The 13,672-nt window shown below is 39.2% G+C and overlaps 1 protein-coding gene across 4 annotated transcripts; it reads left to right on the top strand.

Annotated features, from left to right (window-relative positions):
- The first annotated feature begins 134 nt into the window (after positions 1-134).
- Positions 135-13,138, top strand: taldo1 (transaldolase 1). 4 transcript variants are annotated; one of them, XM_061276992.1, is made up of 15 exons: positions 5,099-5,240; positions 7,488-7,651; positions 7,765-7,955; positions 8,113-8,217; positions 8,347-8,485; positions 8,901-9,051; positions 9,208-9,340; positions 10,180-10,332; positions 10,535-10,572; positions 10,653-10,682; positions 10,793-10,959; positions 11,058-11,512; positions 11,594-11,690; positions 12,004-12,229; positions 12,818-13,138. In XM_061276992.1, exons 2-15 carry the CDS (start codon positions 7,520-7,522, stop codon positions 12,898-12,900), a joined length of 2,100 nt encoding a protein of 699 aa, XP_061132976.1. In that variant the 5' UTR covers positions 5,099-5,240; positions 7,488-7,519; the 3' UTR covers positions 12,901-13,138. The 4 variants fall into 4 exon arrangements, with proteins under 4 accessions (XP_061132978.1, XP_061132977.1, XP_061132976.1 ...); XM_061276991.1 differs by lacking the exon at positions 5,099-5,240 and adding an exon at positions 6,555-6,825; XM_061276994.1 differs by lacking the exons at positions 7,765-7,955; positions 8,113-8,217; positions 8,347-8,485; ... (8 more) ...; positions 12,004-12,229; positions 12,818-13,138 and adding exons at positions 135-312; positions 2,694-2,817; positions 2,928-3,035; ... (1 more) ...; positions 3,699-3,874; positions 4,526-4,723 and having other exon boundaries at positions 5,095-5,240; positions 7,488-7,609.
- The last annotated feature ends 534 nt before the right edge of the window (positions 13,139-13,672 follow it).

The following is a 13,672-nucleotide window of genomic DNA, read 5'->3' as shown; positions in this document are numbered from 1 at the left end:
TTGGACTGACCCAGAAATTGTTTTGTATTGTGCAACAAGCCTCTTTGTTGCTGCTGTTGTTTTCTTTGTCCGTTTGTTAATGACTGCGCAGCGTGCGCGCACCCGATGGCTGCTTCCTTCTTCCTGGCTGTTCTGCGCGCTCCCGTAACGCTTGCATTCCGTTTGCGCTCACGTGTTTTCTGTGTATAAAAAGCTCACAGTCGCTGCTCAGCATGCTCAGTGTGTCTCCGGACAAGCGGCGAAAGATGGAGTCGGCACTCAACCAGTTGAAGAAGTACACCGTAGTGGTGGCCGACACAGGAGACTTTAACGGTAAAATGCACGCTTCCACCAGCGGCTAATGCTAGCCGCTTAGCGTGCTGGATTAAGTAGGCAGGAGGGCTGCATCGATAATGCGAATGACCGCCGTGTCAATAATCAACCCGAGCGGGACTGCTAGGCATGCTAGTATCGCGCGAACAAGGCCCGTGCAGTTACACCAGCCAACTCTAATATTTGTTGGAAGTTTGTATCTACTTGTTGTTCAAATTTGACTAATCCGAGTACCCTGCTAAACTTGTCAGGTTACCGAATTGAAAGTGAACTAGTTCCGTGCGACTTTAAAAAAGAAACTGTTTTCGCTTGGTTAAAGAAAATGTATTTCAATAATTCTGACATTATAATGTAACTTAACAGTATATGTGGATAATGAATGCCATATAATTTGCGAAAAAAGATTTATATAGTTTATACTTCCTGATTTGCCTTGCCCTAGGCGTGAAAGCTCTTGATGAGGAAACAAGTAATTCAATTGGCTTGTGATGCAAACGCAGAAAGGCTTGCACAGTCAGGATGACATAACAGTTTGCCAACTAAAACTGCATTTGGGAAACAAAACCAGTGTTTTTGTGTCATAAGAGAACCGTAGTTGAATTAAGTTTATTACGCAAAATGTCAGCGCCAGACTACAGTGCACAAGAGTTGTTTCAAACTACTTTTCTTTAAAATACACCGATCATACATCCTTCACTGAGCTCAAACCCATTGTTTGCATTGGAAATGGCTCATGCAAACCGTTGCACTAAAATTTCACAAGTATTTATACTGAATCAACGATGATGTTTTTTTTTTTTTTTACCCATAAATGTTTTCATTCAGATTGGAAGCCAGACATGTTTAACTGTATTGTCATATGAATGGCAGCAAGTAGGTTGATTGTTTCCCCTGGCATAAATTGCTGAACAAAGATATGTAATTTGAATAAAATAAATTAGTTTTCATGTGATATTCCAGAGCAGTGTCTGTGGTGCACGTGAGCTCTCAGGGCTCACTAACGTGTAAAGTGGTTGGGAATCACAATGTCAAGTTGGTAACTCTTAGGTGGACACAGTAGTTAGGAATCAATCAGCTTCTTCCTCATTTTTATTTAAATAAAGAATTGATCACCAAGTGACATATAAAATATTCTATAACAATTATGCAAAACCTGAATTACCAACACTTTTCTCCTTGTGAACTTTTTTTAACCTGAAATTTCACTGAACAATGACACAATAAAACGATACACAATTATGAATAGCAGTGGGCTCTTCAAGACTGATCATATGTCAGTTTTCTTTTGTAGGACAAATGTCAGTATATGGCTACTTATGTGGAAACCCCAGGGGCTTTCTTAACTTGTGTTTATGGTGTAAGGCAGGCTTGTAGGAAATGTTGCAGTCTTCAAACTGCGCAACATCTTTTTTTTTTTATTAATTTGACATCATCTCACTTTAAAAAAAAAAATAGACTCATGTATTGTACAATTATCCCAAATTATTAGTGCTCATAGCTGTTAGGTGGTGTACAGTTCCAGTCCACTAAAATGATTATTTTATGACATTGTACAGACAAGTTAGTGTTTGAAATGTCATTAGTGTTTCCGCCTATGTATATATTTGTGTGTGTTTAGCATGTTCTTTGGCTTGGCCTATTTAGTTTATAATATATGGAATGACTGGAAAACATTTTTATGCATAGATCCGCCATAAGAGCATTTATGCACTTGAGCTTGTTACCCGGAAGCTAACTAAGTGAAAATTTGCAAGTGTGTATGCTTTCACAAGGTGGTTGGTACACAGCATCCCGCAATCAGATAGATGTGTTATCTGTGCCAATGTCTTATGATGTCACAGTTGAAAAATGTTGTGGATACTTCCTTATTATTGGAAGAATAAACATGTTAGTACACTTGCCAGAACAGGGATGTGTTTGTTCTCTGGAGAGTTGGCACCTCTGACTAGGCTGCCAAAATGTAAAGCTGACAAACAACAAGCTGAATGAAAAGGCTCATCACTTGTATGAATTTTGAGAAAGGCACACAGCATTCAAAACTGCTGTTTTGTACATTTCATTGTTGGAAAACTATATATATATATATAACATAACTATGAAAACACCATAATAGACTACATTTGTTCCTTTGATTCACATAAACATGAATTAAACATTTAGATACTGAACCATACATAAAAAAAAAAAATCAGATAAGTATTGTACAGTTGTACTCTCATGAAAACAGTTTGTCAGTCTCCTTCAACCAACCGAACAGGTCTTAAAGAGTGCTGTGACAAATTTATACTTAAGATGGTGCTGTTTTCTTTGTCAACTCATTTGAACTGGGAAAAAAAGAACTTTTCCCCATTCTAATGTTCTTCCAATTCATTATCTTGCAGCCATTGATGAGTACAAGCCTCAGGATGCAACCACCAACCCTTCTCTGATACTCGCCGCTGCCAAAATGCCAGCCTATCAGAACCTGTTGGATCAGGCTATCAAATACGGGATTGCAAAGGGCGGGTGGGTAATTGTGTAATCTGCACATCTTATAGCGCATGTTTAGGATTGTAGTTGTAAACCGGTTAATAAAAAAAAAAAAAATAATTCCTGCCTATTTCCTTGCTGGCCAGAACTGAGAACGAGCAGATTGCCAACACCATGGACAAGCTGTTTGTGAGTTTTGGTCTTGAGATCCTCAAGAAGGTCCCAGGCAGGGTCTCAACTGAGGTGGACGCCAGGTATATGCACATACAATCAAAAGTGGTGTCTTTTGAAACCTTGAAAAAAGAAATGCACTGATTTTTCTATGAAATGATAACCTAGAAGCTAATACTTGAAAATCACATTCCCTTGCTTTCTGTAGCTTGCTTTTTTTTTTTGCCACTTCCTCTTAAGGAATTATAGCGAACATGCAGTACATTAGACATAACTGTTTGAATGTAATTGTGTTGAACATGTAAGGTCAAGATGTCTGAGTGAGAGGTCAAGCTTCCCTTCTGTACACTACATAGCAACTTTTGCAAACTGGTTTTGCTTTGACATTGAAGTCATTATCAATCGACGTATAATTACCCCCATATACCAGGAGTAATAATTATTATAGTAAGTACAATTGTATTTCACAGACTGTCTTTTGACAAAGATGAAATGGTGGCCAAGGCTTTGAGGCTTATCGCACTCTACGAGGAAGCTGGGATCAGCAAGGAGCGGGTGCTCATCAAGCTGTCATCCACATGGGAGGGAATCCAAGCTGGCAAGTGAGTGTGAGATGTTTGCATCATCTTAATTTCTGTCACACTCGCTACAGGATGAGCCAAAATTGAATAAGACTGTATTTTGGTTTAGTGGAAGAGTACTAATGTTGATAGTCACAAGTGTTTTGCAAATATGCTCTGTTTCAGGGAGCTTGAAGCCAAGCATGGCATCCACTGCAACATGACGCTGCTGTTCTCTTTTGCACAAGCAGTAGCCTGTGCAGAAGCAAAGGTAACGCTCATCTCGCCTTTTGTTGGGCGCATCTTCGACTGGTACAAGGAAAACACAGACCGCAAAACCTACGAGCCCCATGAAGATCCAGGTACTGATGTTTTTCCTATCGACAGTAAAATTAATATTTCAAAACCATACTTGTGATGTTCGGAACCCATGTTGGTTGCTGCGGACAGGCTCTCAAACTTAATTTATATGGCGCCTGCTGGAGATGGGATCTAGCTGTGTCTGGGCTGCATCAGCTATTCCACAAAAATGAGAGATGACATTAGTTGGCATGACTAGCGCATTACCGCCAACTTCTGAAATGGAATTTGTGCAACAATATTCATTGATTATATGATTTGAATCTAAAAATTCCTGTCACATTGCTAGTTTGGCATGCAGCATCTTTTTTTGATTTTTTTTTTTGGATTTTTTTTTTTGTTTTATCACACGAAAATAATTTTACCTTTGTGCAAAATGTGATGGAGGATTCTAGTTAAAATAAGACATTTTAAACACAAAATATGTTTTTCTCTGTAGCTAGGAGAGTAAGTTTTGATTACAACCGGAACTCGTTTTCTGCCATCAACACATTAGGAAACGGCTTTGGATATAGATTTGTTGAAATTACAGCGGCAGTTAATGGCCAATCTGGTCTGGCTGCTTTTCTGATGATGACATGATAGCCAAACAATGTCAATTTTTCTTTTCTCTAACTTCCTCATTCTCCTGATATTTTGTTTCCCCCGCCCAGGTGTTCAGAGTGTGACAAAGATATACAACTACTACAAGAAATTTGGTTACAGCACTGTGGTCATGGGTGCTTCTTTCCGAAACACGGGACAAGTGAAAGCCCTGGCTGGATGCGACCTGCTCACTATCTCTCCTGGGCTGCTAGGAGAGCTCAGCCAGGACCACAGCGTTGTCGCAGAGACGCTTTCCATGGACGCAGGTACTGCTGTGTTTTTCGTTGCAGTGCTCGCCTACATCAAACAAAAAATGCAGCTTCAAATTCCACCAATGTTCCACTTTGGTGGTGGCAGACCTGTGTGTGACGTATTTAGTTTTTTGGGGCGGGTGTAAAAGTTGCTAAAGCTATATTATAGAGCAAGTATCTTTCATTGTGCTTGTGGAAAAGTCCAGACCATTCCCTTTGGAAAAAAGAAAAACAATTTACTTAGGCTATTATACACTGTGCATCAAAAAGTGAAACAAAAGAACAAAGCCCTTCAGTTGATTTTTGGATTTTGAGTTAGTATTAGCAATAGCCTGGCCTGTTGTGCATTTCACAATTTCCACATTGACTTACTTTTGCATCAACAGCAAAGAATTGCAATCTACCAAAGGTCCACTTTGATGAGAAGGACTTCCGCTGGCAGCACAATGAGGATCGCATGGCAGTTGAAAAACTGTCTGACGGCATCCGCAAGTTCGCTGCGGACGCCGTTAAACTGGAAACAATGATCAAAGTAAGTCTTTACTTAAAATACTTTGCTTATTGCACCGTTTGCTCACAAGTCTTAATTTGTCATTTCAGGAGAAAATGCTCCATGTTAAGAATGGTCAGTAAAACACATGGGCAATATCCTGCTGCATTGATGCAAGTTTTTAAGAGTCAGGACTCTGCCATGTTTGCTAGCTTTCATTTGAAAGCACTAAAAAAACATTCCCAATCCATCTGACCAAAATCAGGAAACTCCCTCATGAAAGAATCCAATCTTTGGATGGAGCCAAGTTTTATGCGACCAGACAATTAGAAAAATGCTTCTGTTATGGAATCATAACAAGATGGGGATAAATCGTTCCAGAGTTACATCATGAGACGAGTAGTTCTAGATCACAAACACATTTAACCGGAAGAACCAGTGTTTGAATTAACGATCAATGAATGAAGCAATTGTGTACCGCCCATCCTTAAATTTCAGTTTTTCTTGCCAAGAAATATAATAAATATGAATTCTAAGCAGTTTAATTGGTGCTCTCTTGTGTTCCAATTAAATACTGTACGTATGTGGCTATATTGTTGGTAGCCATCCTTTTAAAAAAAAAAAAAAAAAAGAAGGATCATTCAAACAACTTGCAACTGTCGAATATACCTTATTATAATTGTTGGTAGTCATCCTTTTATAAAAATAAAAAAAAGTAATTCAAACAACTTTCAACTGTCAAACGTACCGCAATAAAACTTTTATGAAAATCCTGTTTTGCTTTATTTGTGTGGTCCAAATGAGTTACTGTACTATGTGGGGGGGGATAAAATTGGCCTGTAGCAAAATGAACATTTTGTTCCTCAACAAAGCTAAGTAAGACTTGTCTACCTCTAAACAGGCTTTCTAGCTCATGGGCCATGAGCAATCAGCTTCTTTGGCTTTGAAACAACCCTGCATAACATTTGGCAGTGCACTTTCCCCAGAGTTACTCAATATTACATTGTACCAATCATTCTCATTGTCCCAGAACAAAATGCCCTCCACGTTGCACATCTTTTACTAGGCACAATGCTGGGATAATGTCCTTGTTACAGGTTGTGTGTGTCTTGGGGCTTCTTTGCCAAAAATTGGCACAGTGAGTCATTTTATCTACACAGGGTACAATGAAATCTCAAGAGTCTATTCTGAAGAGAAATGTGCTAACCAGTGCCTGAAATTCTGATCTCAGCCGCAACAAATCATGACTCATAAAATTGTTTTGGATCACATAATTAAAGCGATATGGTTGTTTTTTCTAGTTAATATTTAGTCAAGGGTTCCAGTTTGAATTCTTTCACCGAGCATAGTTTTTCTTCAAGGCGCTCTCAACTTTGTACATGTCGGGTTACAACTTAACGTCAGACAAACAACTGTGAGGAAACAAAGAAAAACAATTACGTAAGGCCTCCTCCTGTCATGCAGTGTTTGTGAATCTTTTTTTGCCTATGGTCCAGCCAGTTTAACTTCATTCTCTATCGGCCTCAATTTTCCCTTAACTCCACCTTTCGTGAAGATGTGTGAGTTTTTACTTCTTCGCTTAACCCAGGTGAGACTTTATTAGGTGCAACGTTGGAGCTGATGACAGGTAATCATTCATTTCATTAGTTACATATGCTGGAATATGCTACATTTAACAGATGGGCATAATAAAGATAACTTGTATAGAAAACAATGTCCTTTTTATTGGTATTTCTTTTGGCATTTTCGGCATCAGGAGTCATTCAGGCCAGACTGGTCACACTATACACGGTCTAATCTCACTGGCTTTCTGATCAATTTAAATATCAGTCTGATTTTGTAGTTCCAATACTGTCAGCAAGCACTTGCAACCTGTCGAGGAGCCCCGAACTCTGTTTGCTATATTTTGATGCTACTTGCTTTCATTCAACAAAAGTTACTCTTTGTGAAAATATATATAAATGTATGTATATTTTTAATGAGTTGATATCTAATATTTAAAAAAAACTCTCGTTACGGTGGACATTGGTGGCATATCAATTTGCATTCCCATGAAAAGAAAGAAATACTTGCACCTGTCCCCTACATTCTTGTCATTCATCAACACAGTCATTTTCTTCACGAGAAGAATTGTCACATTCTGTAGCATTTGTAACACCGCTTTGCAGTTGGCTTCTTTTTTTAATGTGAATTTTAGATTGTCAGCATGTTTTCTGCACATTGCAAAGTACCACTTATATCTTGCTGTGATGGACTCAAACTGATAAAACATCTGTCTGTTTTTTAAAGCTGTAACAATGCTGTATGAATGAAGAGCTGAGATGCTTGACAGCCTGACATTGACAATCGTGGTGCAGAGGCTGGCTCTCCTCTGGCTAGCGCCGCCCTGTGAAGCCTCCTCCCTTGGCCTCACTGTCCACGTTGTGCCCTTGCAAAGTGATGGAGGGCAATCGGTAGGTGACATTTTCTCAATTTGCCATTTGTATTGGTTTTAGTACTGGCATCAAGCTACATTGACACGCAGCATTTGTAAAAAGCTGACATTGTTTCTCTTGGATTTTTGCAGGTGAGAGCTCATTTTACCGTGATTGCATCCAATCCATGCCCTCCGTTAACTGGACTGTGTACTGAAGGGGACAACTGCATCCTTCACAAAGCCTCCTCCCCCTTCAGTGGCGCCAAACCCAATTCAGGATGGTGCGTTCGCCAATGGGAGCAAGTGGTCCCCAGTAACTACAACAGCACAATCAGTTTGAGGTATGAGACCTCGTTTTCAACTTATTGATACACCACTGTCTTTTTTTTGTAGTGTAAAAATAATAGACTCAACACCACTGCCAGCTTCTATGTTCCTATTTTTTAATTATTGTTATTTACATATTCAGCTCTTAGAATCTGGCCTTTTCGTTTTTAGTTCCAGCACCACCTTTTATGTATCAGTGAAGGCAGAACCACATATACGTGCAAACTCTGGGAAACTCAATCAACCTGCTTTTGTTGCATTGCCTCCTCCAATAAGGTAATGTACACAATCACACAAATATTCATCAGGAAAAACGCTACAAGTACCAGTTTAATTAATAAAAAGGAATCTTTTCTACTTTACGTAAGATTTCTAAAGATTATGCCTTTTAATTTCTGGGAGCAGGACCCGTGAGAACTGCCCTCACCACATCCAACTGTCAGTGAAAGATCCGGATGGTGACAGGGTACGATGCCGGTTTGCTGTGGAAGAACAAGGAGAGTGTCTCAACTGTACTCCACACGCTTTTATCGAGCTAAACGAGGTCAGTGCGACTTGAAAATTAAACTCCGTGCATGATTTTTCTACATGAAAAAAGGAATGTACGTACACGTTACGACCTTATTTTAGTGGATATTTGTTGATCAAAATAGCCACACAGATTATTTTTCACCAAAATTTACAAACAAAACTTTGTATAGGATTAGTAAATGGATCAAGAGGGTAGTACATTTTGGTGTGCGTGCAGTTAGTATTCACAATTTGAATCACTATGGCATTTTTTAATTACTGAGAAAATAACATACAAACAAGCCACGCCAGTTCATCATCATAATTATTATTTTATATTATTCGCTGTCTGTCATTTTTAATGGGCATTCAAAAGGCAAAAATGAAATGAATCATTTCAGTCTTGGTCAACGGAAATTCATCGCACATTTGACATTGAATTTGTCTAGGATGCATGTGCTTTGACGTTCGCTGAAAACGCACCAGTTGGCCAGTATTCCATCTACATGATGGCAGAGGACTTCATTCCGACCCCCAAAGTCAGCCAAACCAGTGAGAGGCATCCACTAAGCTCTGTTCCGGTGCACCTGTCCCTCACCGGTGTGTTTGAACACGCAGCTGGTTGTCACTATTGGATTAGACTTTAATAGTGTCCTATTTTATTACATTGGAACATGTAGTAAGACTAAAACTATGTTGTCTTTAGACTTGTTCCATATTATTTACTGTGACTGATGTACTTTTATTTATCTACAGTGGAACCGTCTTCCTCCAGCTGTACACATGACCATGTGGCAACAGGAAAGACCCCAAGAAAGGATGCAACATTTAATGTCCTGCCATTCGAGGATGTGAAGTTTGCGGCCGAATTCATGTCCCAACGAGAAAGGTGTTTCTGTCACAATCCTTGGGTGGATTTTATTCTTGCATCAAAAACTGAATGGAGAAGTATTTTTGAATGCTGCTTCATTCATATATTACTTAGACTTTTAATTTAATATCTTAATAAATTATTATTAAAAATCAGCTGCCCTCCTGGTAGCTGATGACACCGGGAAGAAACCTTACTTTACTTTTTTCTCAGTTTAAATTTACTAATATATTTATTTATTAATATATATTGTGTCGTGTCATGCAGTGATTAATGCGCGTTGGGTATGCTAAGGAAACTTATCGATTTTCACTTCATTGGCCCGAACATTATTTCTGAAGACTAAATTGGTCTGCATCGTTGAGCCCATCACTCAGTTTTTAGGTTGGCAGGCAGATTAATTAACTGCCCTTCAGTTAGATCACAGAAGATCCAATTGACCTGTAAATCCACCTTTTGTTCCAATTCCCAGATTTAACAGTGAAGAGTACATTTGTGATGTCTTGACACTTGTTTCATGAAACACTGATGGAATGCATTGAACTCCAAAAGTAGTGACACTCTCATGGTTTGTGAACCAATTATAGCTCAAAGGTCAGCCATCTTGGGTTGTTTGCATATGAGCTCTTCCAAAGTTATTGGCAGGATTCCTCATTCAAAAGAATACCCAAAGGTTACACTTCTCAAATATTAAAGGGCCTCACCCTCATTAGAGTGGAGTGAGACAAAAGTAACTGGCATGATGACAATGCACTTAATCTGTTTAGTGTCATTGATGATAAATCTTCTTGATTTCCACATTGTTGGTGTTTTGTGAGCAGCAATTACATTTTAACGATACTCATTGTGCTTTGCAGTGTCTCAGAAATAGCAGTCGTAGGCCAACCCGGACTCATTGTGTATGGCTTCACTTCAATTGGTGCCATGTCACAAATTTTCATGTCCTGGGTCCGTGGGGAAAACAGTCTCTCTCATCTTCTTCCTATCTGCTTTGTTGCCAATTCCATGAGGTATGTAAACTGAACTGATGCCACGTTTTGTAAATCAGATACACTAAAATAAATCAACACCGAAGTACAAATATAGTTGGGTGAAACAAATATTAATAATGTTCACAGTCACACAGAAAAAAGAAAGATGACACATCAAAGTAGTTGGTTAGTTCATCGGATGATTGTTAAAAGGTCTCATCTTCACTTCTTGTCTTTCTAGTTTACAGTCAGAGCCTCACTGTGTGTGGTTGTACCAAAGTAAGGCTATGATTGTTATCATTATTACTGTTTTCAGTGTAGCAATGTATATTTCAAGCTGTTGCTCTTGTTGACTGCAGGAGAAATGAGGACACTTCCTGATGGGACAGGTTAGGATCCCCCCCCCTCACCTCCACCTATTTATTTTTCTGATAGAATTGTTTCAATGCTGTCACTTGATTATGGGTTAGCCTTAAAACGTGATCTTGTCTGCCTCCAGAGCTGATTTGTAATAAGACCGAGATGACACTGGTGCTTCCTGTTGCCTCACTGAGCAACATCAACCTGACCGAGCTTCAGCTCAACAGCCCCGCTTGTCCCGTCATCTTCAACGACACTCATCTCACTGCTCGCATTGCTTTGGATGGCTGTGGCACCAAAACCGTGGTAAAAGCCTGACGTGATCATTTTACTTTCTTATTCTATCCCACTCTATTCTCTGGAGTTCCAATCCAGAAACGTACACATCCTCTCCTGTTTTCCAGCATGCTGGTACAGAGCTGGTCTACACCAACACCTTGAAAAGTGTCCGTCCTTCCTCCATCATCAGCCGTCGGCCCTCCCTCATTCTCCCACTGGCTTGCCGCATCCCTGCAGTCCAAGCCAGAGGCCCAAATTTCAACATCGCTGTTTCCACAACAGTCTTTGATGACGCTGATGTTCGGCTAGAATTTCACTTGCCAGGAGAAGGGCCCTTGGCTATATACACAAACCATCCACAATTCAAACATCTTGGTCTTTTGCCAGGACAAATGCGGCGGGATTCAGCACCAGTGCGTCATATCCGTGCTTTCCAAGCGCAACTTGGGTCCAGGATTAAAGAGCTGGACCTCCATTTGCTCTCCAACACGACTCTGGAGCGAGCTGAGCTTAATATCAAACGCTGTGTGCAGTCTGGGACTGACGACTTTGCTGAAAGTAGCATTATTTTAGAGAATGGGTCAGTGACATGTGACTTCAATGAACAATACCTGAATCGCATACAGAAACTTTTTTTTAAGTCCATCACATCTCTTTATAGGTGCAAAGCTTCCAGCACAACAAAAGAGATTCGAGCAACAAGCCATGCAAGAATCTTTCGCCTTGATTTGTCCGACCTGGTTGCAGTACAAAATATGGTCAGTCATTTTGTTTTATAGTTGCACCTTTTCTGTCTATTCTTTAAGCATTCCAGTGATGCCTTGACATACGAGTGACCCGATTTCCCTCAATACCAGACAATTTTTTTTTCAGTATCAAGCTGTTTATTAGCACTGTCATCTTACTTCCAAACTAAACATACATTTGAGTTTAAATTCTGCTGTATCATTATTTGGAAACATATTTGATTAATGTTTGTTTAGAAATGTGTGCTTTACAAGTAAGCAATAAGGTAATTTTGTGTGTGGGGGGGGGAAATAAAAACCTTTCCTTTTTTCTCTTGTCACACAGCTGTACGTGAAGTGTGAGTTGGACTTGTGCATTAGCTCCCTTCCCTCTCAAAAGTGCGCAAGACAGTGCAACCAGGGGTTGTTAAATAGAGCATCTGTGGAAATTCTGAGCAAGAACTTCACCGTCAAGTCAGGACCTGTGAGCCTTGTAGTAACCACACCAGCTCCATCTTTAAGTGTTGCCACTGGCACAAGTGCTGCAGCTGAAGTCACCAGCACCTCAAGTGGTAAGATGCATCTTGAATACGCACCTCATTTAACCTGTTTTCAGCATAAGATGAGGGAATTGGGGACCTATTAGTTTTATGAGACAAAACGTTTGTAATCTTTTGTAGAGCATGAAAATCTACGCAGCATGGTGAAATTGTGTCTAGCACATCTGTGAATGATGACATTAAATGTCTATTTGTGCCCTACAATTGGTAGACCCGTTCAAGGTGTACATTCCCATCCATCCATCCATCCATCCATCCATCCATCCATCCATCCATCCATCCATCCATCCATCCATCCATCCATCCATCCATTCAGCAAAACGCAGACTACACCCTGAACTGGTCGCCAGCCAGTCGCAGGGCACATATAGAGACAAACAACCAGGCACACCCACATGCACACTGCCAGAGTGAGACTCAACCCCATGCTGAACGCACACAAGTCAGGCGTGTGTACCTCGACTTTGTGTACATTCCCTCTAATCCCAATTCAACTGCAATAGGCTTCATGTTACCTGTCATCTGGAATGAAAGTATGAATTAAAATGTTCTTGAATGTGACCAGTGTCCAACATCAGTATTTCCTCTCTTGTGTTGCAGCTCCAGGGCAAGTCTATTTCATGGCAGTGGGATTGATCCTGAATATCTTCTGCATATATCTTCAATACACCTTGATTCACTAAATTTTGATGGGAAATTTAGCATAGTCTCTGTCTGTACAAGAATAATAGATGATGAAGCTGATTATGACAAAAGCCACTAAGTCAGTAAAGTATTTTGCCTAGTCAGATACTACTTTGGACCTTTTGTTGGGAAATTTTTTTTTTTCATTGATTTACCCTTTGTTTTAGACTTTAACTATTATTAACTGACAGGTGTAATAAAATAATTAAGCAATGGCAATAAAGATTCTCATTCTAAGTCTTTTTTGGTGTATGTTGATCTGTTTCTAGTTAATTAACCAGCTTATTTACAACATAAAACAATTTAAAATACTTATTTTTAATATATTTTACTATTATTATTGTTATTAAATATCTAAACTCTTCATAGTAGACCCAAATATGATTATAGAAACAGCTTTATATGGCAATTGCTGTAGTGAAAATAACTCATCAATCATTAAGGATCCATAAAATATTAGCATTTATTGTGAGACAGAAGTTAATTCTATTTCTAGAAAGGCAGAGATTTGTAGTGACGTGTTAGTCTGAGTGAACCCATTTTATCCAAGTTTGATATATCAAAATGTATCTCCACATTTTACATTAGTAAATATCAGTAGCATTATGTCATAAATCCCTTATTGGAGTTGACTCTATATAATATTAAGTGATACAAGCCATGTGTTTATTATTGTTCTTTCCATTTTATTCAGGTTTGATATATCAAAATGTATCTCCACATTTCACATTAGTAAATAGCTTCGTATTAGTAAATATCAGTAGCATTATG

Source organism: Syngnathus typhle, linkage group LG4 (genome assembly GCF_033458585.1).
Source record: "Syngnathus typhle isolate RoL2023-S1 ecotype Sweden linkage group LG4, RoL_Styp_1.0, whole genome shotgun sequence".
Taxonomy (NCBI): domain Eukaryota; kingdom Metazoa; phylum Chordata; class Actinopteri; order Syngnathiformes; family Syngnathidae; genus Syngnathus; species Syngnathus typhle.
The sequence above is the reverse complement of the archived record's forward strand: the minus strand, read 5'-3'. Positions and strand labels throughout refer to the sequence as shown.